General features: G+C 34.8%; 1 protein-coding gene across 10 annotated transcripts in view; it reads left to right on the top strand.

Moving 5' to 3' along the window:
• Rbm26 (RNA binding motif protein 26) overlaps nucleotides 1–27,359 on the top strand; it is a 77,637-nt gene that overhangs the window by 41,334 nt on the left and 8,944 nt on the right. For 8 of the 10 annotated variants that reach the window (XM_052732521.1, XM_052732522.1, XM_052732513.1 and 5 more), the window contains exons 12-21: nucleotides 460–624; nucleotides 1,163–1,294; nucleotides 2,431–2,502; nucleotides 9,829–9,954; nucleotides 10,339–10,413; nucleotides 12,190–12,357; nucleotides 13,935–14,039; nucleotides 17,543–17,743; nucleotides 20,717–20,803; nucleotides 25,621–25,734. In XM_052732521.1, coding sequence (XP_052588481.1) covers nucleotides 460–624; nucleotides 1,163–1,294; nucleotides 2,431–2,502; nucleotides 9,829–9,954; nucleotides 10,339–10,413; nucleotides 12,190–12,357; nucleotides 13,935–14,039; nucleotides 17,543–17,743; nucleotides 20,717–20,803; nucleotides 25,621–25,734 — 1,245 coding nt within the window. The remainder of the gene's footprint in view (nucleotides 1–459; nucleotides 625–1,162; nucleotides 1,295–2,430; nucleotides 2,503–9,828; nucleotides 9,955–10,338; nucleotides 10,414–12,189; nucleotides 12,358–13,934; nucleotides 14,040–17,542; nucleotides 17,744–20,716; nucleotides 20,804–25,620; nucleotides 25,735–27,359) is intronic. The other 2 variants (XM_052732518.1, XM_052732520.1) reach the window with 1 other exon arrangement.

Here is a 27,359-nt window from a genome sequence, read left to right on the forward strand (position 1 = left end):
ATCAAACTATGCAGCACAGCTTGTAAGGGCAGCTCCTCTGTATGATCTGATGACTTCTTCAAAGATTCACACCACTTACCAGAACTGTTGGCACTAATAACTTGCTTTGACCTGTCTTTGTTCTTTAAAACTAAAAAATGTATGAAACTGTTTCCACATTGACATCTAAATCTGTCTTTCCAGGTCATGGTTACTCAGATCTGGCCCCAAAATAAGCTTTTCTCCTGCTCCCTTTAATAAACAAGTAAATAAACAAATAAAAACAAAGAACTTTCTTGTGCTCTTTGGAATAACTGTGAGAGTGACAAAGTTGGTGTGCTGTATAGATAGCATAGGTGTACGGAGCTGTGACGATAATCTCTTACTTGGACGGTCCAGCATTTCACATCTTGAGACATTGACTGTCTAAAGCCATATATTCCTTTAGAAGTAAATTGTCCTCATTATGTTAAATCTTAGGTTGCCTATAATGGTGATCCTGAAGGTGCACTTATCCAATTTGCAACATATGAAGAAGCAAAGAAAGCAATCTCAAGTACAGAAGCAGTATTAAATAACCGCTTTATTAAGGTTTACTGGCACAGAGAAGGAACTACTCAGCAGTTACAGACCACTTCACCAAAGGTAAGAGAGAAATTTGTGTGAAGGCTACTGTTTTCTTGGGTCTTAACAGTGCCTAAGCAGAGGCTTTTGACTCATGTGACACTTGGCTTTACTACTTCAGAGACTTGAGAAAGTTAACTTCTCCAAACTATTCTTTCATTAGAGAAGTAGAAGATGGTGTGTGTAAAGCATCTAGAAGAGTTCCTGGGAAGTAATTCACTCATTAAGTGATGGCTATATATTTTATAAGTCTAAACTACACAGTCATCTTTGGAATTCTTTTTCTTTCTCTTCCTTCCACTCCCCCCCCCCCCCCCCCCCCCCCCCCCCCGAGATATTATAGAATAGTCTGGATGATTTAATTATTTTTCTGTACTTTTATATTCATTTCTTACGAAGATAATTTATACACATTGAGAAGAATTGAAAGATAGTTAAATTTGATTATAAGCTACATTTTAAACTTTCTTTATATGGGTGCATGAGTACAGAATCACCCTGCTTGGATTTTCTCTTCCTTTACTAACTAGCTTGTTTGAATTGTTCCTCTTGTTCTGAGGTACTACAGCCGTTAGTCCAGCAGCCTATTTTACCTGTTGTGAAACAGTCCGTCAAAGAGCGGTTGGGTCCTGTACCTTCAAGTACTGTTGAACCGGCAGAAGCCCAGAGTGCTACTTCCGAGCTTCCCCAGGTAAATAGGTTTTATCAACAGGTCTGCCAAGTAGGTGCTCAGTCAATTAATTTTCCTTGGTGACTAGAATTGGAGTAAACGATGTATGTTCTACACAGAAATATGGTATTTATAAGTTTTACCATAACATTTTCACTATCTTCTGCAAGAGAGTTTAATCTTAAATTCTTTTTCCTAGTTAATACTTAAGAGAAAGGCCTCTTTTTCACTTTGTGGAGATGTATTTAAACAAATTTTCCTGAGAGTGAATTTCAGTATACTAAATCTTACTTTTTCTATTATCTTTTTACTTAGAGTTCTATCTCCTGATAATTATGCAGTAGAGTGAACAGAAAACATTTGAGAAAGGAAGACTTAAGCCATCAGGTTACATGTATTTGATGATATATTGTTTTAAGAACTCACTTGCCCTGCTTAGAACTTTGCATCACTTACTGCTAACTGGGATTCTCTTCTCCATGTCGTTTCTTTCCCAATTCCATATTTGAGTGGCAATTTCTTGTTTCTCCACTCTCAGTCTCAGAAATTTACTTTCCTTTTTCTCCAGCTGTTTCAAGATGTGCCATACCAAATTGGGTTCAGATGTAGTGTCCTACTAACTAATAGATGCCATAGAGTAAGATAATGAGATTCTATATGAAGGTTCACAATGCAGATTGATGAACTGTTACTTTTAAATTATATCTAAGTAATCATTAAACATAGTGTGTTTAATTATAAACATTTTAGGAATGAATGACACTTATTTTTAAGCTTATGAAGCAGGCTTATACTTTAAATGTTCCAATCTATTTTAAAATTTGCAGACTTTCTGCATGTTAATGTACACTTCCAGGAAGGGACTTTAGGAGCTAACTACTTGAGGACAGATGATACATTGTAATTTTTTATGGTTAATATTAAAGACTGTTTTTTGTTATCAACACATACTTCCTCCTTGTTCTTTCTTTTCCTTTCCCCTTTCTCTAATTTTTCCTTGTTTCTCTTTCCCATTTTTTTTTAAGGCCCAAGTTTCTGTGGCTAGTATTGTTATGCACAAACTCAGTATATATTAGTAGAATCAGGATGTTCAAAATCCCAACAGACTTAATATATGTTTGGGGAAACACTGAATATGTCCGTTTTAATCTTTTTAGAATGTAACTAAGTTATCTGTGAAGGACAGGTTGGGTTTTGTATCAAAGCCATCTGTTTCAGCAACTGAAAAGGTAAGAATAGCATGATGTGTTTGTCTTGGCTTCATAAATGTTTGCCAGGTGGCATCTTCATTTGTAATTTTTTTTCATAGCTCCAAACTCCTGCTTCTTAATAGTATTGGTAGCTCTTACTCTTATTTGCTGGAAAAAAAATTACCCTAGCTACCTCCTTTTTTACATCACATTTTAATACTCGCTTCTCTTACTTCTGTGTGCTTCATTCTTTGTTTTCTTTTATGTTTATTTTCTAAAGAGACATTGTGCATTTTAGTTTGAAAACTCTGGTAGTGTAATAGAAAAGGTCATGAGCTAGGAATGTTATCAGAATTTGATCCCCAGCTCTTTGTTTACTAACTGCATGATAATTGGCAGTGCATTTAACGTTTCTGAATCTTTACTTATTGGTAGGCTGGTGATGGTAATATGTGTCTTGCCTTATTTACTATTTATTAAGTAGTCTGTAAGTGGGAAGGATGACAATTATTTTATTTTTGGCAGTTTAAAGTTATTGCTGACATATATTTATATAAGGCTTTACAGTACACTCCCCCCCCCCTTTTTTTTTAGAAATAAGAGGGTAAATACAGATTGTTAAGGCTGTTTATGGATCTTTCTTCTGAATGTTGTTTTCATGTATATTGTTTTCATGTTGCGGTGTTAGGGACTGCCCTGATAACATTGTTTTGTTTGAAATATATGAAACTATAGGATATTAGAATTGAATGATATAAGACTATGTATAGCAAAGCCCCACAAAATGTGTGTTTCTCTGATTTATAGTCCATGTTCTTTCTAGTCTGGAGATTACAGAGGAAGTTCACGGTAAAATGAATCAAGCATCTAGCTGACCTGCCATCTGTTTGTTCTTAGAGTACTGTTTTGTTTATTATTTATTTTGGTGAACTTTGGCATTTCTAGAAATTTGAAACTCAGTCTGCATCAGACCTTCCTCTTGGGCATGTCAGTGCCTAAAATGAATTATTTTCCATATAGAAGTTCATTTTAATTTCTAGTCCTTACTTCTAGAAATGGTTGTCTAAGTAGTATAGTCTTAAAGCCTTAAGGGCACGGTACTTGTATTTATAGTCTACTACTTTTTCTCTACTGCCTTTAGTTTTCTGGCTTTGGGTGCCTTTTCTTAGCTGGTGTCTTGTCCTTCTCCTTTTTAAATTTTACTTTGTTGCCATTCTTTCAGTACTATTCTAATGTTTATTATAGAAAATTTGAATGTATTAGCTACCATTACTTTGTTTAGTTCACAGTTCGTAGCCCACCCCCACCCCCAAGTCCCCCTAGTAGTGTTCTTACTTATTTTTGCTGTGCAGTATATGTTATCTGCCATGCGGGAACTTTCTGTGTGTTGTCTTGTGTCCTCCAACCCAAGGTTTCTGTCTTGTTCTCATCCAGTTTCTTTTCTAGCTCACCCTTTTTCTCTTTGTTGATGTTGCTCTGTCTCAGTCTAGTTCTAGCTTCTTTGTGGTACTTCTCCTGGAGTGCATTTACCCTGCCATTCAAATGTCCTGGTATCTATATACCAGCTTTAGATACTAAATTCGTCATAGGATGTTCATTTTCAAATTTTATTTTAATTTTTTTTTATTTTGGGTATTTTTGAGACAGGGTTTCTCTGTGTAGTCCTGGATGTCCTGGAACTCACTCTGTAGACCATGCTGGCCTCAAACTCAGAGATCCTCCTGCCTTTGTCTCCCGAGTGCTTGGATTAAAGGTGTACCACCACCACCTGGCTTAATGTATTTTTTAAATCTGAGATATGAAAGTTAACATTTGTATTTGGAATTTTTTTTTTTTTTTTTTAAAAGATTTATTTATTTATTATGTATACAGTGTTCTGTCTGCACATATCCCTGCAGGCCAGAAGAGGGCACCAGATCTCATTATAGATGGTTGTGAGCCACCATGTGGTTGCTGGGAATTGAACTCAGGACCTTTGGAAGAACAAGCAGTGCTCTTAACCTCTGAGCCATCTCTCCAGCCCCCTGGAATTTTTTTAAATGGGAAGTTGTGTGATATAATTGAGCTACATTTCATATAGACACTTCAGTTTTTCATTTAGCCATTGGAAATGACGTTAAACAAATTCTCTTGACTATAAAATAGAGATGCTCATAGCCTTTGATTTTAAATTTTGATTTGATGTACAGTTTTGCTAATATAAATCCAAAGATTGGTAGAATACAGGAAGCTTTTCTCATTATTTGTTATCTTAATTTTTTAGTACATTGTCCTCTGTGAAGACTTTCTTGGGTTATTTATTACAGGAAAATTTGACTTATTTAAAAGATTGGCTGCACTTTCTAGGATCTAGAGTTTTTAGCAAAATTGATTATGGATTGTAAATAGTTTTCCTTTTAGCAAAATTGATTATGGATTGTAAATAGTTTTTCTTTGATGTTTGTTTAAAATGTTTCTCTGTAAGATCATTAATTCCTTTATCATATATGGAAGATTAAAATTCGAACTCATGGAGCAGAGTAAATGATGGTTACTAGGGCTCCAGGGCAAGGAAGTTATGAAGATAATGGCTAATGGTTGTAAAATGATTTCAGAACATAGTACAACAAGGTGACCTCAGTTAATAACCATGGCTTTAAGTGTTCTTTCAACCAAAATATGAGGCAGTGCAAGTATTAGTTCAGTTGAACCATTTTACAAGAGATACACACATGCACACAATGTATTATGCATGGCAGACAAAATTTGTTACTATTGGTTAAGGCAAGTTCTTAAGAAGTACCTAATATTGTTGAGAAGAATCTTCAAAATACTTTATAAATGAAACTTTAAATCTTGTTCTTCTCACCAGAATTCTTCACTTGGCCAGTGTTGTAGAATGCATTATCTATGTGCTGTTAAATAGTATTGTAAATAAACATTCCATTTTACTGACTAGATACATACTTAATCAAAAACATTGAGCATATTAATCTTCCTCAGTGCCCCAGATACTTTTAGAATTAAGCTGTTTCTCTTTTCTGCTTTAAAAATATAATACCTGCTAGAGCTACTTACTTTAACATATCTGCATCCTTTTCTGTTAAATTTCAGTTTGAGCATTAGTTATTTTAAAAATGAAGCTTAGATGACTTAAATAATCCTAAATAGTAAATAATTTTATTTTTTACAGCATAGTCTTTTCCTCCCATCCTTAGCAAGAAAATGTTTGGTTTTTACACTTACTAATACTAGGTATGGATGGGAATGTTATACATAAGAAATAGAGATGTGAGAACTAGAGAAATGTCTCAGCTGTTGAGAGTACTTGTTGCTCTTGTAGAGGACCCAGGTTCGTTTCCCAAAACCTACATGGTACTTTACAACCATCCTAACTTCAGAAGGTCCAGGGGATCCAGTGCCCTCTTCTGACCTTCTTGGACACCAGACATGCACATGGTGCATATATGTAAAATACAGGCAAAGCACTAATACATATAAAATAAATCTAAATTGCTGTGGGATGGTCTGTATGTCAAATGTGTTGCTGATTGGTCAATGAATAAATCACTGATTGGCAGTGGCAAGGCAGGAAGTGTAGGCGGGACAAGGAGGAGAATAGAGCTGGGAAGTGAAAGGCTGAGTCAGGGAGACACTGCCAGCCGCCATCAGGATAAGAAAGATGTAAAGTACCGGTAAGCCACAAGCCACGTGGCAAGGTATAGATTAATAGAAATGGATTAATTTAAGCTGTAAGAACAGTTAGCAAGAAGCCTGCCACGGCCATACAGTTTGAAACCAATATAAGTCTCTGTGTTTATTTGATCGGGTTTAAGCGGCTTGGGACTGGCGGGTGAGAGAGATTTGTCCTGACTGTGGGCCAGGCAGGAAAACTCTAGCAACACTAAATGAAAAAGAAAGAAAAATGTATTATTGGAGTATAACCTCTTAACAGTTTAGAGAATTGATTTTTGTTTTGGTCATAGGAGATATTAATAAAAGCATAGCAAATTACAGACCTTTTAACTCATCTTCTGGGTTTATATTTGTTACCAAAACCTGGCGAAGGATATTATAAGAAAGGAAAATTGCAGGCTAACATAGGCATAAATAGTCCAAATAAAATACTAGTAATTTCCAGTGTATGTAAAGTACGTACTATATCATAGTCAGGAAAGATTTAGTCAAGAAACTCAAGATGATTTAACATCAGGAAATGTGTTTAATTGACCACATTAGCATTGTAAGGGAAAAATGAAAACCTTGCATGACTTCTTGGGAGAAGAACATTTGGTGAAATATTTAACACTCTTGCAAAGTAGGAATAGACAGAGACTTCCTACCTTGATGAAGAATGTTTGCACCCCACCCACCAGAACTAACATTAAACTTAATGGTGAAACATATTGACTGTCCCCCATCTGTCAAGTTCAGGAATGAGACAAAGATGTCCACTCTAATCACTTTCAGTTTTTTCTGTAGGGTTTAACCAATATAGTAAAGTTATAAAATGAAATAGTCATTTTAAGGATTTGAAAGGAGGAAATAAAACTGTTTATATATAGGTGACATAATTATTATTTGTGTAGAAAATCCAAAATAAACTTTCAAGCAGTTGAGACAATGGGTGATTACATTGTAGTAAGATCGTCACTAGTTAAGCTAGTATTATGTCACCATATAAAATTACAATACATGAAAAAAAAATTGAAAAATAAACATATTGTGTTTACTTGTAAAGGCCGTGGTTTGTATTCTTAGGAATTGTAACTTAGTCTTGTCTGTTGGATTTGTCGGCTTTTCTTCACTGTTTGCATTTTAGATGTATTTATTAATTTCTTTATTGATAGTGCTAGAGGTCGAACCCAGGGCTTTGAGCATGGTAGTACTGTACTGGAAGCCTTCAATTTCATATGTAGTTCTAAGGCTGGCTTTTACTGTGCTTCCAGCTCCCAAGTGCTGGATTTACAAGCATTTGCCACCAGGTCTGGATACATTTATCTTGAAAAATGTGGATATTCTTTACTATTCTAGTACCTAAACTCTAGAACTAAATAGATTCAAATAAAAAGCAGTATTTGTAGTCCTACAGTTCATTATATCCAAGACATTTTAATCTTACGTCTTGGCACCTTTGGCCCATGTTTCACCATTGTTGAAAATAAAGTTATACATGTAAGCTCTTTGCTGTTTTTTGTTTATTGTTTAATTTTAAATAGGAGCCCTTGAGATTGAGGTTTTGTGGAACAGTTTATCATATATCCTATTTTTGCAGAAGGAAATCACTGGATAGGAATATGGATGTGGTTATAAGACAGCTTGTAGAAACAAAGAAGTGGTCTATTTTCATCAGATACAAACTTTGAGCCAGCACACCTAAGTCTGATATGAAATGCCAAGATGGTTTTAAAAGCTATGTTCCTTACCACTGTAGTGAGAAAATGCTAATGGTTAAACAGATTATTTTATTTTTTATATATGTGTGTGTGTGTGTGTATGTGCGTGTGTGTCTGTGTGTCTGTGTGTGTGTCTGTATATGATACTAGAAAATATAGTTGTGATACTCACATTTCCAAGTTATTTGAGTGTGGAAAATTTTTTCTACTCATAGCTGTTTAACTTGTTAGGGAATTCATATGAAGAAACATTATATTTAAAGTACTTAAAACAGTGAGACTGTTTTATGTTTCTCATTAAGTTTTCTCTCCTTTGTATAATCATTCAGTTTAGCATTTGTCACATGGTAAACTTGCATCAAAGAAATTCTCCAGAATTACTCACAATAGTCACTAAAGTTAGACTATAAACTAAATCTGTATTTTGTATTCTAATGAATGCAGGTACTTCATAGTTACTGTTTCATGTTTATTAGTGATATGTGACAGTCTTTAACCTTGAAGAAAGTTACACATGAAATTTTGATATATGTATTTATTTTCTTTTACCTTTTAAACATCAGGTGTGCTCTCTGTAGGTAGAATAGTGACAGTTTTTATTTCATTTAGATTTTGAGACATTCATAGGTGCTTGGAAGAGTAATGAGTTGCCCATGTTTTTTTCCTCTAATTTCATGATGGAAGATTAGAAAGTGGTCTCCAGATTGCTGTATTTATGCTATACCGGATGTTAACATAGTTAAAAATTAGGGTAATATTTCTCATTTATACTTTTACATCTTTTGTATCATGCTCTAGCCCAGGAACGCTTAAGGCAATAGAAGCAATACTATTTTCTCTGGAAAACCATGGTGTTTGGTTACTAGTTTAGATTTTATAGAATATGTTGATACTATCTTTTCTAAGAACCCATCACCTCATGGAACTTAGTGAAGGAAATAAGTTGCCTGTCAGAACTGCCCCCCCTTTTTTAAAAAATTAAACCTGTGTTTTAAAGGGTATTCAATCTATAATCATTTAATTTGGTGTGAAAATATTTATTATTATTATTATTTATTATGTGTGATTGTACTGTTTTAGATACTAACAGTATAGTGATAAACCAAGTGAAGAAATAATGTCTGCTCATTGCGTTTGTATTTTAGATACTATCAAGATGAACCTCCCAGTTTTATAGATGAGCACACTGAGATTACCCCACCTCTCAAGTTTACTTTAACCAAAGTCACATAATTCTGTGTTAATAAGTCTTATATTCAAGAATCGCAAAGAAGAGAAAGACTAGGTTTTTGTTTCAAGGGCCTTGCAGTGTAGATAGGAAGGAAGACATCACTATCAGGTTTTGTTTGTTTGTTTGTTTGTTTTTATTAAATAGTTGATGTTACCTAACAATATTTAATGGTATTTTTATATCATGGCTTAAGGAATAAAAATCTGTAAGTATTGGACAGAAAAGAAAAATGATTAGTGCTTTGGCTTGTACTGCATCTGAACTTGGCTTAAGAGGTTAAGATCACTCCAAGCAGGAAGAATGTGGCCTGCAGGGAATGGGGAATGATTGCTGCATTTATTTTGGAACAATAAATTATAGTGATCATACTAAAGTATTTGTAGGATGACATTCAGTTTTTCTCTTGTGCTTTTCTTTGTTTTTCTGGGTTTTTTTTTGCTTCATTATATTCACAAATATTTTCTGAGAAATACAGTAATAGCAGTCTTTTTTCCCCTTTGATTTCATGGTTTACATGTTCCACTTTGCTTTTTTGTTATAGATATTAAGTCACCAGGAATTTTTGTTTGTTTTAGTGCTTATTATCAGTCATATCATTCAAGTCATGAAATATGATTTAGTTATTGTAACTATATAATACATTTAATTCAACATGCTAATTTTAGGCAGAAATGCTTTAAAGTTTGAATTTCTGAGAAAGCGAGACTTAAATTATGAATGATTACACTTTTTCCTAAGAAATTGAATTTGTGTTGGTAGGTGTTGTCTACATCTACTGGCCTTACAAAAACGGTGTATAATCCAGCTGCTTTGAAGGCTGCACAAAAAACCTTACTAGTTTCTACCCCTGCAGTTGATAATAATGAAGCACAGAAAAAGAAACAGGTAAGCAGAGGTGGTGTAACATATAAAATCTGCACACAAGAAGACCCTTACGATCAGGGTGTGTGTGTGTGTGTGTGTGTGTGTGTGTGTGTGTGCGCGCATGCACGCAAGTGTGTGTGTTAAGGCACTTATCCCAGGGTAAGACTAGATGGATTGATCTGTGTGTAGCAATAAATACTCTCCCCCACCCCCTTTTTCTGTGAAGGGAAATTTCTTGTGTTTGGTTGTTCACAGCATACATATTCTAAGCTTTACAGATAGAAACTTAGTTTATTGCTTTTGTTGCCATACTTGTTCAATTAAAACTTCCTTTCTTCTCTTGTATTGCTTTATCTATCTTTAGATATCTTAGATATCACTCAAATGATATTTTGATTCTTCTAGGAGGCACTGAAACTTCAGCAGGATGTAAGAAAAAGGAAGCAGGAAATTTTAGAAAAGCACATTGAAACACAGAAGGTAAAACAGTGAAGTATTTGGCAAAATTACCAATGTTCTTATTTTTACTAAATTTAACCTATTTTATTCATAGTGAAAAGCAGATTTACTGTACTTGGTAGTGGTAAAAGTGAAAAACTTAGTGTGTCATTGTTATATATTAATTTATTAGCATTGAGGTTAAAGAAACTTATGAAGTGTGGATGTAGTTTATATGGAACTGGTTATCAACATGAATTGAAAAATTTCATTTGGCTCTATTACTATATAATAGTTTGATCAGCAAATAATGAAATCTTTTTCTCATTGTTGATAAGTTCTTCATTAATTTGGGATTCTCTACTCCTGTGTTATACAATAGAGTAGTCAAAAGCCACATCTTACTGATAGAATTTGTCTAGTTTAAATTGAGGTGAAAATGATAATTGCATACCAAATTTCAAAGATGTAGTGTTGTAGTTAGAAGTTTCTCTGGTCCTGGCTGGGCCCTGCAGTCCTGTGGCCTGCTTATAAAATAATCACACAGAGGTTTAATATTATTTATAACTGTTTGGACATTAGCTCAGGCTAACTACTGACTAGCTCTTACACTTAAACTCAGCCCATTTCTGTTAATCTATATATCGCCACGTGTTCCGTGGCTTTACCTGTGTGCCATTACATGCTGCTCCCTGGACAGCCGGCTGGCATCTCCTCACTCAGCCTTCCTTTTCCCAGAATTCTCCTTGTCTGCTTATCCCACTTATACTTCCTGCCTGGCTAGTGGCCAGTGTTTTATTAAACCAGTGTACAAAGCATTATCCCACAGCATAGTATGAAGGGGGAAAAAAAAAATCTCAGAAATTTTTTTTTGTTGAAATGTGAATTTACACTAGGCTAAATTAATGAATTAATTTGACTTTTTCCCTTTTTATCTTTTTAATGTGATTGATAAAACAATCAAATTATATGTGGACATGGAGAGATGGCTCAGTGGTTAAGAGTATTTACTACTACTATTCCAGAGGACCAAGTTTGGGTTCCTACACCAGTATCAGGTGGCTCATAATTGCATGTAACTCTAGCTGCAAGATACCAGACCCTCTTTTCTGGCCTCCATGGGCATCTGCACGCATATGGCACAGGCACACACACATCAATTATAAAGTAAATCTTTAAAACTTACTTAATGTGGCTGGTATTTCTTGGATGACATTTTTGGGAGCAGATTGCTCTAATTTATGATATTTAATTAGAAATTAGTTCTTGATGTATTCTGTAATGAATGTTAGTAGTAGAAAAATGTAAAATTACAGAAACAATGTTTTGTTGGGGCACAGTGGTGCATTACTGTGAACTTGGCCCCTGGAGAGGCTGAGGCTATCAAATTGCTTAGTTTGAGGCCAGTTTAGGCTACAAATTAAGACTGTCTGAAAAACTTACATTAAGACTAGAAATACGGCCTTTTCTTATTTTGGATATACTTCATTGAAGTGAATCACAATGCTTTATATAGAAAACTGAAGCCATCTTAACTCAGAGAACATAATTCCATGTAATCTCCCACCTCCCTTATCTTGTTCAAATCTTGTGTTCTAAGAGAACCAACTAATAGTAAAGTTCTTTGCAAAGTAAACTGGTTGTAATTACGCTACTGTTAGCAACCAAGTCTGCTCTTCTATCTTTATACACTTAGACTGTCAGCTTTGTCATGAACAGTCAACTAAAAATAGTATTTGTTTTAACTGTTTTGCTCTATTTGTTTGGTTACAAGTAGTAGGAGTAAGTCTCTTACACTTCTGCTTTAAAATTTGCCAGATGCTTATTTCAAAACTGGAGAAAAACAAAACAATGAAGTCTGAAGATAAAGCAGAAATAATGAAAACATTAGAGGTTTTGACAAAAAATATTACCAAGTTGAAAGATGAGGTCAAAGCTACATCTCCTGGACGCTGCCTTCCAAAAAGTATAAAAACGAAGACTCAGGTATTCTGTTTTGTTATCCATATGACTACTTATTAAGACTATCAAGCATGGGTCTGGAGAGATGGCATAGTGGTTAAGTGTACTTGTTTCTCTCCTAGAGAAACTCAACTCACTCACTTGGCAGCTAACAATTGTCTGTAACTCCAGTTCCAGAGGATCTCACGCCTTCTTTTGGGCCACATGTGCACTGAATGCACATAGTGCACAGATATATGTGCAGGCAAAACATCCCTACATAATAAATACAAATAGTCTTTAGAAAAAGAGAGCTTTAAAATAAAAAGATCAAACACTATTTTTAAGGGTTTTTTTTGGCTGTATACTTTGTTCAGAATCTGACTATTCATAACTCTCCTACTTCTAACACTTGTGAAATCTGCTATCAGAAAATAATTATGGATAATTTTGGAAGGGTAGTTAGGGACAAAGTGCTATGGGTACTTGATTGTATGGTCAAGAAGTTTGAGCTATGTATTGTAACTAGTTAGTGATATAAAGGTTAATGACAGGAAGTAACCTAGTATCACTGTCTGAAGATTTTGCAAAGGGAAAAAATGAGGTATACTATTCTGAATGATCCAAACAAATGAGCAAGATGTTTTCCAATGGTAACAAACGATAAAATACAGGTGGTGCAGTATTTATACTTCGTGTATGTGTGCGTGTGTAACCACACCGATAGTTCTAATTTTCATCTAAATCACATGCTTATTCTTTTTTAAAATTCATATTCTACTGCCAATTTCGATAACGACAACTTGGTCTCATAACATCAGTTTATTCATTCAAATAGACCTACAATCCATTCAGAATAGTTCCAAAATTGCTTCAGTACTGATTTTAACAATTAAGTTGGATTCATATTTTATTTGTATTCTTTACAAACTAATTGCCATTAAAGATTAGGTCAGACTGTGATGTTGGTTTTCTTCTAGTTCTTTTTGTAAATGCTGCTAATTAGATAAAGTTAGGTCTATTTCTGTTACTTTTCAGTTTTTCTGGTTTTTACTGGTTTAAGTTTTTTTTTTTTTTAAGTAACTATTATCAACATGGTTCAGAAGTACATAAAAAGATACACATAAGAGACTTCTCTCCCACCTCACCCCTGATACACTATACACCACTCCTTGTTTGTAACCTTCATTATTAGTTTGTATTTTATCCTCAAATCTAAGATATATGCATTTACCTTCATAAAGACCTATTAACACTACATATTGCTTGTTAGCCCTTTTTTCCCCCAGAACTTACTACATTATTAGTTCGTAGAAATCATACCTTGGCTGTGGTATAGACAAGAATTTTAGGGAAATCAATGAGAATAAGAATTAGGATACTTTTACTATAGTAGTATATCACATACTAGATAAGAAATGTTGGTTCACATGGTGACACATACCTGTAGCCCTGACATTTGTGAGGCCAACACAGGAGAATCTTGACTGTGTAACTAGCCCCTGCCAAAAACAACAGAAAAAAAAAAATGATGTAAGTGAATATGAGAAAAAATATCTTATAAAAATTTTATAGAAGTTCAGAATATTAATTGTTATTTGAAACATTAATGACTTTTTCAGATGCAGAAAGAATTGCTTGACACGGAATTGGATTTATATAAGAAGATGCAGGCTGGAGAAGAAGTCACTGAACTTAGGAGAAAGTATACAGAATTACAGCTGGAGGTAGGTTTTATTACAGCTACACAGTTCTCTTGAAAGGAGCAGATACAATCATGGTTAACATGAAAATGGTTTTTTGGATCCTGTTAACAATTACTACCATGTGTGGTTTTGTGTGTGTGAGTGTGTTGGGATAGGTGCGAGGAAAGAGAATAATTGATTTTACAAAACTACTAGAGAAAATTAAAAAAGAAAACAATTTTACATTTGCTTGTTAGTTATTCCTTTGCATATGGATGTCAGAGGACATTTGTAGGTTGTGTAAGGGCCTTGAACTCAGTGCTTTGACCCTGAGACATCTTGCTGGCCTGAAAAGCCTACTGCTTCTCCCTCTACCCCCTGTTGTCTCCATTTCTAGTAAATTTTAGTTCTTTTTTGTTTTTGTTTTCTTTTGCTTCTTGAGTTAAAGGCTTTTTAGATATTTTTATGGAAATAGTCTTTATATGTGTGAAGTCATATAGGCATATTGTGTTGAATTGCTAAAGAACAGACTTAGAGTTCTAAATGTTTAAGTGCATGCTTTTTAAAGTTTTGCCTATAGATGGTGCTGTGGGTGTTTTAACAGAGAAAATAAACTGCCTTATAATTTAGTTACATGGTTGTATGAGAAGCTCCTAGTGAAATTGATCTCTATTATAAAACATGGATGCTTAATAGTTACTAAAATGTTTAAAAAATAACATTTTAGATTATTTTGATTAATTTGAGTATACTTTCTTAAAAGTTTGTTGACACTTTTTTTTTCTCGCCTTATAATGCAGTAGAACTCTGTTTAGTGCTTTGCAAGTGTTAAAGATTTAAGTTTTGGCATCTACTAGACATATCCTAGGCTACGTCTTACCCGAGAGTTCGAAAAAGCTATGAAATGTCCTAACATGTATATACTTGCATTCCCTTGAAACATGATCCGGTTTGCCTATATGTTCTATCCTAAACAATAGGTTTCTTATATTAATTTTAAAATTGTTTTTTTCATGTGACTATTTCATGCCATTAGTGATATATAAAGCAAAATATCATTGTGAATTTCTGACATGATTTTAGTAAATAAATAGGACAAAAATTTACTTTTCCATGTTTTGCTTGTTGTAATTTAGCCAAAGGTTAAATAATGTTTTCTGGTCTTTTATGATGACTCAGCTTTGTTTTTTCAGTAATGTTCATATATGCAGTATTATAGTAGATGCCAGAATGTGCTCATCATAGTAATTCTGTTATTGTTAATAGAGACTTGTGAGCAAAGATTGGAGATCAAATACATTTTGAAAAGCATTGGATATGCTGTTTCACTATAGGATTTCTTGGAGTCTTTTAGTTTGAATCTCCAAATTATAAGCTTGCTGAAGCTTAATTTTCAGGGAGTATCTGTGTGTCATTAAATACTCTGCAAGGCATACTTTGGATATGTTTAATCTTAATAACCTTTCTCCTTTAAAGGTTATTGTTTATTTTAATATTTTTTTAATTGACTAGTTAAGAATTGTATATGTATATGGTATATAACGTGATGTTTCAATATATGTATGCATGGAATGAGTTATCAAAGTAATCTATTCATCACCTCACATATTCAAATTCTTATGAAAATATATCTAAAAATTTTCTTCCCTAGCTCTTTTCAAGTGTATCATCTGCTATCATCAATTGTACTTACCATGCTTTACAACAGATGGTAGAATTTATCCCATTGTACATTTTGACCAGCATTTCCCCATTCTCCATACCAGCACAGTCCTTGGTAATAGCCATTCTTCTGTTTCTATGAGATTGCTGTTGTAGATTCTGTGTGTAAATGAAATCTTACAGTAGCTGTCTTTCTGTGCCTGGTTTATTTCATTTAGCATTATTATTTGATTTTATATGTTTACTTTTTGGTAGTCAGAATTTTATGTTTTTAGTTGGATGTCAGATATCCTTATCAGCATGTTCATCATTGTGCTTGTCCTGCTTCTAAAGTATGTATTTATAGTTACTCAAATTAGAAATATGGAAGGAGTCTTGATTGATTTCACCCTTTGTTCAACCTCTGTATTCACTTAATTACCTTATTTTAGATTAGTTGTTCCCAAATTTTATTTTACTTTATTTTTGAATAAGTGTTTGCCTGCATATATGTGTGTATGTGTGTCACATGCGTGGATAGTGCCCATGGAGGCCAGAAGAGGATGTTGTATCTCCTGGAACTGTCAAGCACCATGTAGGTGCTTGAAACTGAACCTAAATCCTGTTTAAGAACCTATGTCAGTAATTTACCTGTCTAGAAATTGAGCTTGTGTATGTGGTTTCTATGTATTTGTTTACGTTCCATGTGTGCACAGGTGCTAATGCATGTACGGAGGCTAGAAGCCAAAAGTTAATGTTGGATGTCTTCCCCAAGCTCCACTGTCCTTTTTTGTTGTTGTTCTTTTTGTTGTTTTTTTGAGACAAGAATTCACTGAGCCTGGAGCTCACTGATTAGGCCCACCAAGAAAGCCCAGGGATCTGCCTGTCTGTGTCTCCGTGATGCTGAGATTACATATGTACACTATGATGTTAGCGTTCTGTGAAGAGACACCATAACCACAGCAACTCTTACAAAGGAAATCATTTAACTGGGACTGGCTCACAGTTCAGAGGTTTAGTTCATTGTCATCGTGGAGGGAACCTTAGTGACATGCAGGCAGACATGGTGCTGCAGAGGTAGCTGAGAGTTCTACATCAGGATCAGCAGACAGCAGGAAGACACAGTGACACACTGGGCCTGGCTTGAGCATCTTGGACCTCAAAGCTCATCCCCAATGACACATTTCCTCCAACAATCCCACACCTACTCCCACAAGGCCAAAGCTCCTCATAGTGCCACTCCCTATGAGCCTATGAGAGTCATTTTCTTTTCAACCACTACAGATGCCCTTGTTACGTAGGGTGCTGGGGGTTGGACTTAGATTCTCATGCTTACGTGGTAAGTACTTTAATGACTGTGACAACTGTACAACCTGTAATTGCACTTGAGGTTAAGGACTGCCAACGTAGGAGTTGATGAAATATTTGTGTAATGAAGTAATAGTGATCCACGTGAAAGAAATGGTATGGTATAATGTTAATAGTCTGTATTCTATGGTGTGATCAAAATAATGCATTTGAGGAAACATACTAAACCAGTGGAGTCAGCAGACAATGAAATAGGAGCATTTATTTGAAAATTATATAAAGCTTGAAAGGTTAGAGTATATAGTTCAGGGTAAAAATGTGTTTATTATTGATGTAGGTCATGCTGCAGTCTGTGTTAACTAGACTTTTCAGGGAACCAGTCTTCTTGTTCTTGTTGGCTTACAGCATGAACTTAGTTGGGCGGAAGAAGGGTGACTTAATACAGGTGTATTCCTAATTTGCTCAACAAATAAAGCCAATGGAAATATATCAAAATCTGAAACTCTACACTCAGAAACACAGAGTTAAGCATTTCAAATTAGAGGCCTAAATGCCTAATTACCTTATGTGTAACTTCTGCATCTTCTTTTTTCTAGGCTGCTAAAAGAGGAATTCTTTCATCGGGCCGAGGTAGAGGGATTCATACAAGAGGTCGAGGTGCATCTCATGGCCGGGGCAGGGGTAGAGGTCGAGGACGAGGTGTGCCTGGACATGCTGTGGTGGATCACCGACCCAGAGCATTGGAGATTTCTGCATTTACAGAGAGTGATAGAGAAGATCTTCTTCCTCATTTTGCGGTACTTTCTTCATCACCTAGCAAAATAATACTAATAATTGTTACTCAGGTTAATAGATAAAGTTATGAAATTGATATGTAGGGCTTCCTTAATATGTAGTAGTCTTTTATTATTAGTTATAAAATAGAAACAGGGTCTTTTTGTTTGTTTGGGAGAAATTTTATTATTCTTTTTATTGTTTTCCTCCAGACAGGGTTTCACTGTGTAGCTCTGGCTATCCTGGAACTCTCTCTGTAGACCAGCCTGGTCTCAGACTCAGAGATCTTCCTGCCTCTGCCTCTCAAGTGCTGGGATTAAAGGTGTGGGGTTACCACCAACCAGCTAAAATCTTATAATTCTTAAATTAGATATGCCTTTAAATACTATAAGGTTAGTGATTTAAGCCTGTTTCAGAGAGAGACCGTATGAGTAGATTTATGTTGATGATTTAAAGAAAAATTGGCATTTTATATAGGCCATTTAGATTTTTAAATATGAAATTAAATATTAAGCTCTTGATAGTGCTGACTAGAACTGAAGCAAGATACATTTTTGATGTATGATTTAAAAGTTGCCTTATTCAGATCAAGGGTGTAAGTTAAGAGAGTTTATCTAATGATAGAATGGCTTAAAAGAGAAGGAGATTCTAGCCTCTGTCTGTTCATCCATTGTTTATTTGGACTTCCTGGGATTCATTAGGCTAATATGCAGAATGGAGATTATACCCACCTTACTCTTTCATCTTAACTATTTCAGTTTTTAGTGTTATCCAGAACTGAAGTTACTAAACATCAGTATTACCCTGAATAGTCTGGTAATGATATCAGAGAGAGGAAGAATTGTCAGCTCTTTACTCACAGAGCTTTTGGATACATTGGTTTGACAGAGATCAGTTGAAATAAACTACAGCTTATTAAACACTTACACACCTCAGTGATTTGGAGGGACATGTTTGACCCTGGCGTGTGATGAAGAGATCAGTGGAGGAAAGTTTGACTGAAGCTGAGAACTAGAATTTCTGTTAGGAATTTATATCTCTGTGTTTGGCACTCATATTCCGAGCTTACTGTTCTGAATGTAAGGAAGTTTGAAAAGAAACACTTGGTGTCTATGAAATAACTAAAGTGGTGCATATTCAAGGCTGAGGAGTCTGGAGCACACTGTGCTAATGGATTCAGAGGCTTAAAGAAAGAGAACTAGGGGGTTGGGGATTTAGCTCAGTGGTAGAGCTCTTGCTTAGCACTGGGTTCGGGAAAAGAAAAAGAAAAAGAGAACTAGAAAGGTGCTTTAGAGATACAGCTCAGCTCTTCCCTGCTTTGTGTCCCACTTCCACAGAGGAAAGGAGATCCAGATCATTTAAGTGTCTTGTGTATAGTTACTGAGCTAATTAGGGACTAGCAATCAATATGCTGAAATAATCCAGTTTGTAATAATTGTATTTTGCTGAGACTAAGACGTTGAGAAATAAATATTCAAACACTTAGAGTGGAAATTGTTTCATAAACTTGGAGATTTTGAGCAAGTTAGTAGTGGTAATTAACACATGAAAAACACTATTGTTAGGCAAGAGTAGACATTTCAAAGTTTAGCTTTTTTATCTCTGAGCATAAGAGAGGAAGAGAGAAAAGATCATTGATAATTAGAACAGTTGTGGTTAGCAAATGCTTTTTAAATTTATCTAGTTAAACCAGTAATAATAGTAATAAAAATAGCTGAAACTTAAAGGGAATGTTAGGAATTCTTTGAATCACTACTGATTTAGTTAGGGTTCTCTAGAGGAACAGAACTTATAGAATGACTCTTATGTTATTAGAATGGCTTACAGGTTGTGGTCCAGCTAGTCTGAGACTGGTTGTCTGTACCAACGGAAGGTCTAGGAATCCAGTAGTTGATGAGTTCACAAGGCTAGATGTCTGAGCTGATCACCAAAAGTAAATCATTAATGCCAGAGAAGGAATGGACTTGCTAGTGAGAGTGATAGCAAGTAGGCAGAGAGCCAGCTTCCGTCTTCCTTATTTTTTATGTAGGCTGCCAGCAGAAAGTGTGGTCCAGATTTAAGGTTTATTTTCCTATGTCAAAATACCTGGGTTAAAGGTGTATTTTCCCACCTCAAAGATCTGTATTAGAAGTTGGTTGTCCCACTACAAATGATTTAATTAAAAACAAAAATCAAGAACGAAAAAACCTTACAGGTGTGCCTCATCCTTCAGTTTTAGTTAATTCCAGATGTAGTCAAGTTGACACCAAGATAATGTCCATTGGGGGTGGGGAGAGATTAAGTAACTTGTTCAAGTTTAAATAAAGTTCACAAAAAGTTGTAATTAAGGAGTTTGTCTGTAGTTTTATTTGGGGTAGGAGGAATATGTTAATATACAGCAAACTAATCTTTGTGTGGTAAAATTGCTGAAATTGCTGTTTAGAAAAAATCTTCCTTTATGTGGGAAAAATGCAACAAACGCCAGTCAGTGATAGTATAATATGCTTAATATTTAAGTATTCTAAATGGTGTAGCCATAATGGAATGCATAGTAAGTGAACCCATGCTCAGTTAATGTTAAACTTGCAGTCAAAAGGCCTGGACCTTCATCTTGATAATTTGCTTGACTGCTTGGAAAAATTGCTTAAATTCTCTGAATCTTTCCTCCCTTTTATTGGAAATGATACTAGAATTTCATAGTTCTGGTGATTCAGTATGGTATTTAAGAATAAATTTACCTTGTCCTGAGGTTGGAGTAATAAAGAAGGTTGGTAAGCAAGCTCAGGCTTTGACCATTGTTTATTCATTATTTCTCAAGTAGAGCATAATGTCACTGATTCTGGGAAGTATAGGATTAGAGCTGAGATCGAAGATAGGACTAAATGAAGTAAATTATTTGTCTGTTAATCTGTATGAATGATTATATATTCTGGGTTATGCTTATTACTTCTAATGCTGTTGGGGGTTTTAGATGTTTCAAAACACTTATTTTGAGGAAATAATTTGTTAATTTACAGCAATATGGGGAAATTGAGGATTGTCAAATTGACGACTCTTCACTTCATGCGATAATTACATTCAAGACAAGAGCAGAAGCAGAAGCTGTAAGTGTTAAAATAATTAAAACTTCAGATTTAAATGATTATTATTTCCTTAAGATTTTATATAAGTTATTTTTCAGGTTTACTGAGTTAATACTTTGACAGAAGGTAGAATATTTGAAGTGCAAGTTTGTGTTCACAAAAAGTCTTTATTTTCTTAGGAAATCTGTATGTAATATAATATAATGTAGTATAATAAATATAATATAGTGTGTATAAATTAGACACCAAGTTGAATTTAAGATTGCGTTTACTTGAAGATGTCATAAGTCTTTTTACAGTTAGGGCCACCACTCTTCCCACAGTTTACTGTTTTGTCTGGTCCAGAACAAAGTCGATATTGGTAGAATGAATGGTAAGAGTTATCTAAGGTAGATGCAGAGAAAGTATAATTCTGTTGCCCACCCTTTTTATTTAGCCTTTACCTACTAGTTCCGGGTCCTGGCAGGATGAGTTCTAGAGAAGCATCTCTAGTTCAGCATGCACCTGAATAGACTGCTGCTGTTTGTCCAAGAGATGATGTGTGACTCTAGCTTTTAGAGTCCTTGTAATATAGTTACCTTAATCTATGTGCTTTGAATTGTCTTTGTTGTTGTTGTTGTTTTATTTTTTTTGAAACGGAATCTTTATGGCTGTGTAGCTCTGGCCATCCTAGAATGCACTGTGTTGTTCAGGCTGGCCTTGAACTCACAGAGATTAACCTGCCTCTGCCTCCCAAGTGCTGGGATTAAAGGCTTGCACCCCGCCATGCCCCTGCCCTGCTCCTTTCGTCTTTCAAAAGACAACCCAGAAGTAACTTCAACTTATGTCTGTGTGTGCATGTTTACATTGTGTGATCACACATTTGCGGGTGTGCCTGCATGTGTGTTCATGGGCTTGTAGAGACAGATCGATGTCTGATGTCTCTAAAACAAGGCAACAAACTGTCTTGTTTTAAGACAGTTCATCAAACAGGTCTTTAGCTCCCTGTGTAACTAAGGATGATCTGCAGTCTTTGGTCCCCCTCCATCTCCCGAGTGCTGGGATTCCCGCAGTGTACCACCGTGTCTGGCTTATGTCGTGATGGGGACCAAACCCTAGGCCTGGCTTGTAGGGTAGGCAGTCTAGGAACTGAGCTAGCCATGATTTTAAAAATTAAAATTGGTTCTAAATGAAGGATTTCTCCCACATATTAATAATACTTTTTATAAAACATAATTAGAAATTTCCATGTTTTTTATACTTTGAAATAATTTGAGTACTTTTTCTTTTCTTTTTTTAAATAGAGCTGAGGACTGAACCAGGGCTGGACTAAATCCCCAACCCAGAGTAATTTTTCTTTTACCTATGAATTATTTAAAAAAAATGTTTTCTCCCTGAAGGCTGGGCTTGGTAGCACATACTTCTAATCTCACTATTCAGGGCCATCATAGTTAATTTGAAACTAGCTAGGGCTGCATAACAGAACTGTCTCAAAGCAACAACAATAACAAAAGCCAAACCAAACAAAAACAATTTTTCTGGATGAATCTTGATAATTTGAAGATTTTGAAAACAGTGGATTTTTACCTGTGTTTGCACTTAGATGGGGTTATTCTTGCTTTGTGCTTTTTTTAATATTTAGTCCTACTCCTATTAGCATTACTACACTACTTTCCTTGAGTATCTTATAAAAAAAAAGTACATGTAAAAATACTTGTACAATGCTTGTTAACATTTTAAAAATGTCTGTGAAGTTCTCTCTAAAATGTAAATTTCTGTGAGTGCTTGCAGACCTCTTGCGGCTCTTAGTACACTGTATAAAAACAGTGCTAAAGCTCACAGTTTATCATTAACTGACACCTGTTAAAGATCTTGTGGTGCTGCACTTGGCCATAGGTTTCTAAAGGTCACAAGTAAGAATAACATCAGTTAATGACAGTTATTGTATAAATTAGTCAAGAATGGATTTAATTCATTATAAATTATAAATTATAATAGATGTAGGAAATAGAACAAAGTGGAATTCAGAAATAGGTATGTGTATGTGTGTGTATTGTGCATATTTATGGATTTTAAAGGATCATAAAAGAGCTGTTTAAAAGCACAAAATAAAACATTGAGTAAATGAAGTATTACCTTAATGCAGCGAGGGCTTTTTAAGTAATGGCATGATATTTACAAAGGAAAAAGCTGATAAGTTCTGATAATAAAAATTTAAGGCTTTCTGTTCAAATCAAAGAATAACTACTTTCTAGAAATATAATAAAAAAAATCGAACTCTCTGGGAAAAATATATTCCCATGATTATGATACAATTGTGTTGTGTTAGAAAAATCCAAGCAGGCTACATTGTTTAAAATGTTAAAGAGGGGCTGGAGAGGTAGGTGGCTTGGTGGTTAAAAATGACTACTGCTCTTGCAGAGGACCCCAGTTGAGTTTCCGGCCCTCAGACAGCTCACAACACCTGTGACTCTAGCTCCCAGGGACCCGTGTCCTCCTCTGACTTCCACCAGCACTGTCCTCTGTCCCAGGTTATTTGTACAGTGGTGGCTGTCTCTTAGTCTCAGGATAATGACATCATGAGTAATAATTTTTTATACTGTGTGGCTTAAAATTTGAATATTTTAAAAAATATAAAATGAAGCTGGATGTGGTGGTACACACCTTTAATCCCAGAACTAGATGGGTAGAGGCAGGCAGATCTGAATTTGCGGCCAGCTTCATCTGCAGAGCAAGTTCCAGGATAGCCAGGGTTACACAGAGAAACCCTGCCTTGAAAAAACTAACTAAACAAATAAGTAAACAAACAAACAGAAACTAGTTTTGAAAAACCAAGATAAATTAGATAGATAGATAGATAGATAGATAGATAGATAGATAGATAGATAGATAGATGGATAGATGGATAGATAGACAGATAAAATGGATGAGTTACAGAAAGAATTGTTCATGTTTTAAATTATCTGAAATACTTAAAGGTTTTACTACAATGGAAATAATTGAAACTTAATGTTTCTTATAAGAAAAGCTTACGTTTCTTGAATTCAATTTTCATCTTCAGGGAACAAAAAATTCAAAGTTATTTCACAGATTTATATAGCCTGAATTGTTAAAAGTTTCTAACAAAATTCATTAAGATTAAAAATTAAAAACATCTAGTTTTTAAAAACGTCCAGTAACAAAGAGCAATGGTAATAGTGGTTTTGGAGACCACTGGGTCCTCCATCCAGTTAAAAAAAATTAAAACTATATAAAGTTAAAAGTTAACCTGACAGCCGGGCGGTGGTGGCGCACGCCTTTAATCCCAGCACTCGGGAGGCAGAGGCAGGCGGATCTCTGTGAGTTCGAGGCCAGCCTGGTCTCCAAAGCGAGTACCAGGAAAGGCGCAAAGCTACACAGAGAAACCCTGTCTTGATAAAGCAAAAAAAAAAAAAAAAAAAAAAAAGTTAACCTGACAAATTTGAAATGCGTGTTGAATATAGAGATGGATAAAATGAAGGTAGTTAGAAATATTTGTCGCCGGGCGGTGGTGGCTGGTGCACGCCTTTAATCTCCCAGCACTTGGGAGGCAGAGGCAGGTGAATCTCTGTGAGTTCAAGGCCAGCCTGGGCTACAGAGTGAGTTCTAGGACAGGCTCCAAAGCTACACAGAGAAACCCTCTGTCTCGAAAAACCAAAAAAGAAAAAAATATTTGTCAGTAACTTATTGTACAAGGTGTAGTGTTACAAACTATATTGATTCCTGAGTAGGAGGCTGAGCAGGAGGATTGTGAGTTCAAGACTAGGTAGAGTTACACAGCAAAGACCTTTTTTCTGAAGCAAAAACAATTCCATACCCAGAATTTACTGTAAATATGGCCGATCATAATTTTCTACTTTTCTTACTTCTGTTTTTTGGCTAAATAGAAAAAAATGTTTCATAGGTATTTTGCATGTGGCATTTGTCATTCCTAATAGTAATCTGATATACTTTATATAATGATTTCAGCTTCAATTTTCAGTTTTTTCGGAACTAAAAAATTCATACGTATCTATTTAAAATTTGTATGGGGGGGACATTAATATCACATACAACATATTCAGATACGTTGAATATGTAATTGTTGCTACACTTCATATTATTCTATACTTTCAGTCTGTGCTATAAATCTTTGTGACCATGTGTTACTTTACAATGTTGCTAACACTGATTTATGTTCATTCTTGTTACTTTAAATGTGGTGTTTCCATACCAGCTACTGACATAGCAGGAGTGTAGACCTGAACGTTGAGGTGCAGCTGTCATCCCCAGCAGTTACAAAGTGTTTTCTAGGAAATGCTGTGCTTTTCTGTAGATGAGTTGAGAGCTGGGATGTTCAGTTCTGAAGGCGTTTCTAGTTTGCCTTAGTTAGGCATCATTTTACAGATATTTTGATCAGTTTTGTTAAAGGTTTCTAGTTAATAGTTACTCTATATATATCAGTTACAAATTAACATTAACTTTAACAGTGATGTAAAATTCATTTAGTCTGTTGATTTTAAAATAGACATTGATTTAGAAGCTAGAACCAAAATCTTGATGTACATTTGGGATTGTTGTCTAGATAGTAGTTATCATTGTACTGTAAACTGGCAGACATTGTTTTCTACTCAGATTTTGGCCAGGAGTGAAATAGTGCTTGCTTATGAGAAAGTGTTGTTTGCTTTAAAAATATTTTCCATCACTAGTATGATTTTATAATAGTAAGTTGAAGGATAAGTGACCAAACAGCAAATGAATAAGCAGCTGTCTGAGTTTAGCTCTTTAGATATGAGATGTTAAAAAATTTTTTTCTTCAGAAATGGTTAATGTTCTTCACTCCATATTCTTTATTGTTTTAGGCTGCAATTCATGGAGCTCGTTTCAAAGGGCAGGATTTAAAACTGGCATGGAATAAACCAATAACTAATATTTCAGCTGTGGAAACGGAAGAAGTTGAACCTGATGAAGAGGAAGTATGTTATTTTTTTTCACTTGTTTTCCCATCATTATTCATAATTCATTTATAAAAGGTGATTTTTTTTTTTTATGGCTGTGATTTTAACATAATACTTTTATTCCTAAGCCATATTCCAGCCAGGGGGAGATCAGATAAATGCAGACAACTTTATATTTTATGGATTAATGAGAATTGTTGATTGCTAACCCAAAAAGAATATGTGATATGTCAGTTTTCAATTCCTCAGGAAGATAATTATTCATTAGATTTGTATCCACAGGAAATCTTGTAATAATGTTACATTTTAGGGTATTTATTTTACTCAATTGCTGTATCAACATTTCAGCCTTCTTTTTAAATTCATATTGCTTTAGTACATTAGAGTGACTACCTGCTATGTGGTAGATTTTGTGATAGGCACAAAAATGAATAAGACACGGTCCCTATCATCAAGGAGCTTATAATCTGGAAAAGAGGGTGGTGGCAGAAATGGAAGAAACTAATTACAATAACAGACATAGTGATGTGCCAAATGAAGATCTGAACAACATGCTATCAGAACCCTCAGGAAAGAATGATTGTGTCTGTCCAGAATAATCTTAAAGGTCTATTACCAATAGAGCTGAGCCCTGAATGATAAAATAGTGTTCCATAACTATGTGCTGGGGCTGGGAATGTAGCTGAGAGAGGCATTTTTAGCAGAACTCTAGCTTCAGGATAAGTATGGGAGATTGTATTTTTCTCAGCTATTCAGTGGGCTAAAAGGTATGGCAGATAGGACAGTGATTTTATAAAGTCCTTGAGACAAAAAGATTTAAAGTAAGCAATTCTGTTTTGCTTAATCATGAAAAAAGTTATAGGAAAAAATTGAAGAAGTTAAAAATAAAGGCAAGGTAAGGAAACAAAAAGATTTTGTTTTACATTTGTTAGATTTCCATAATGGTGCTTTATTTTGTTTGAAGAGCATTTCAAGTCTGTTATGCATATCCATAGTCAAATGCAAGAATAAATGTGTATTTGAAACTCATGTACATGATTTGTCATTTTATATTTTAGATTATACCTTTGTCCTTCCCTGAGTTTGAATTGAATGGGGAGAAAAGCAGGAGAGCTCCTGGTATTAGGTATTTTGAAGTTTGGGAAGCAGTCTGAAAAGCTTTTATGAAGGGAATGGGGAAAGAAAGAGGTGGTGTTTTCCTTCAAAAAAATTATATATAGCAAATAATTGAAATTGTGATAGAATTTTTCTAAGTTATTGGTTGTTTGAGTGTTGAGAGTTAGGGTAAGTCAGTGAAAATGGATGTATTCCTTTTTGAAAGAAGCATTGAGCAGTATTTTGAAGTACAGCAGATGGCATGATTTGTTAGAGTAGGAGAAGTGGCATGTCCAAAATCTTAATTTGATATTTATTGCTTACTTCATGTAAGCAATAAGACATACTGTAGAGCTTGAATGGATAAGGACTGCTTTACTTTGTGTTCTGAAATGTATTAGCCATAGAGATAACCATTTGTATTCAACTCTTGAGAGAGAAAGTGTTTAAAAGTGTTACTTTTTTTTCTTTTTTTTCTTTCTTTTTTCTTTTTATTTTTTCTTCTTTCTTTTCTTTTTCTTTTTTCTTTTTTTTTTTTTTTTTTTTTT

Source organism: Peromyscus californicus, unplaced genomic scaffold, assembly GCF_007827085.1.
Source record: "Peromyscus californicus insignis strain IS unplaced genomic scaffold, ASM782708v3 Scaffold_12__1_contigs__length_115047231, whole genome shotgun sequence".
Classification (NCBI taxonomy): Eukaryota; Metazoa; Chordata; class Mammalia; order Rodentia; family Cricetidae; genus Peromyscus; species Peromyscus californicus.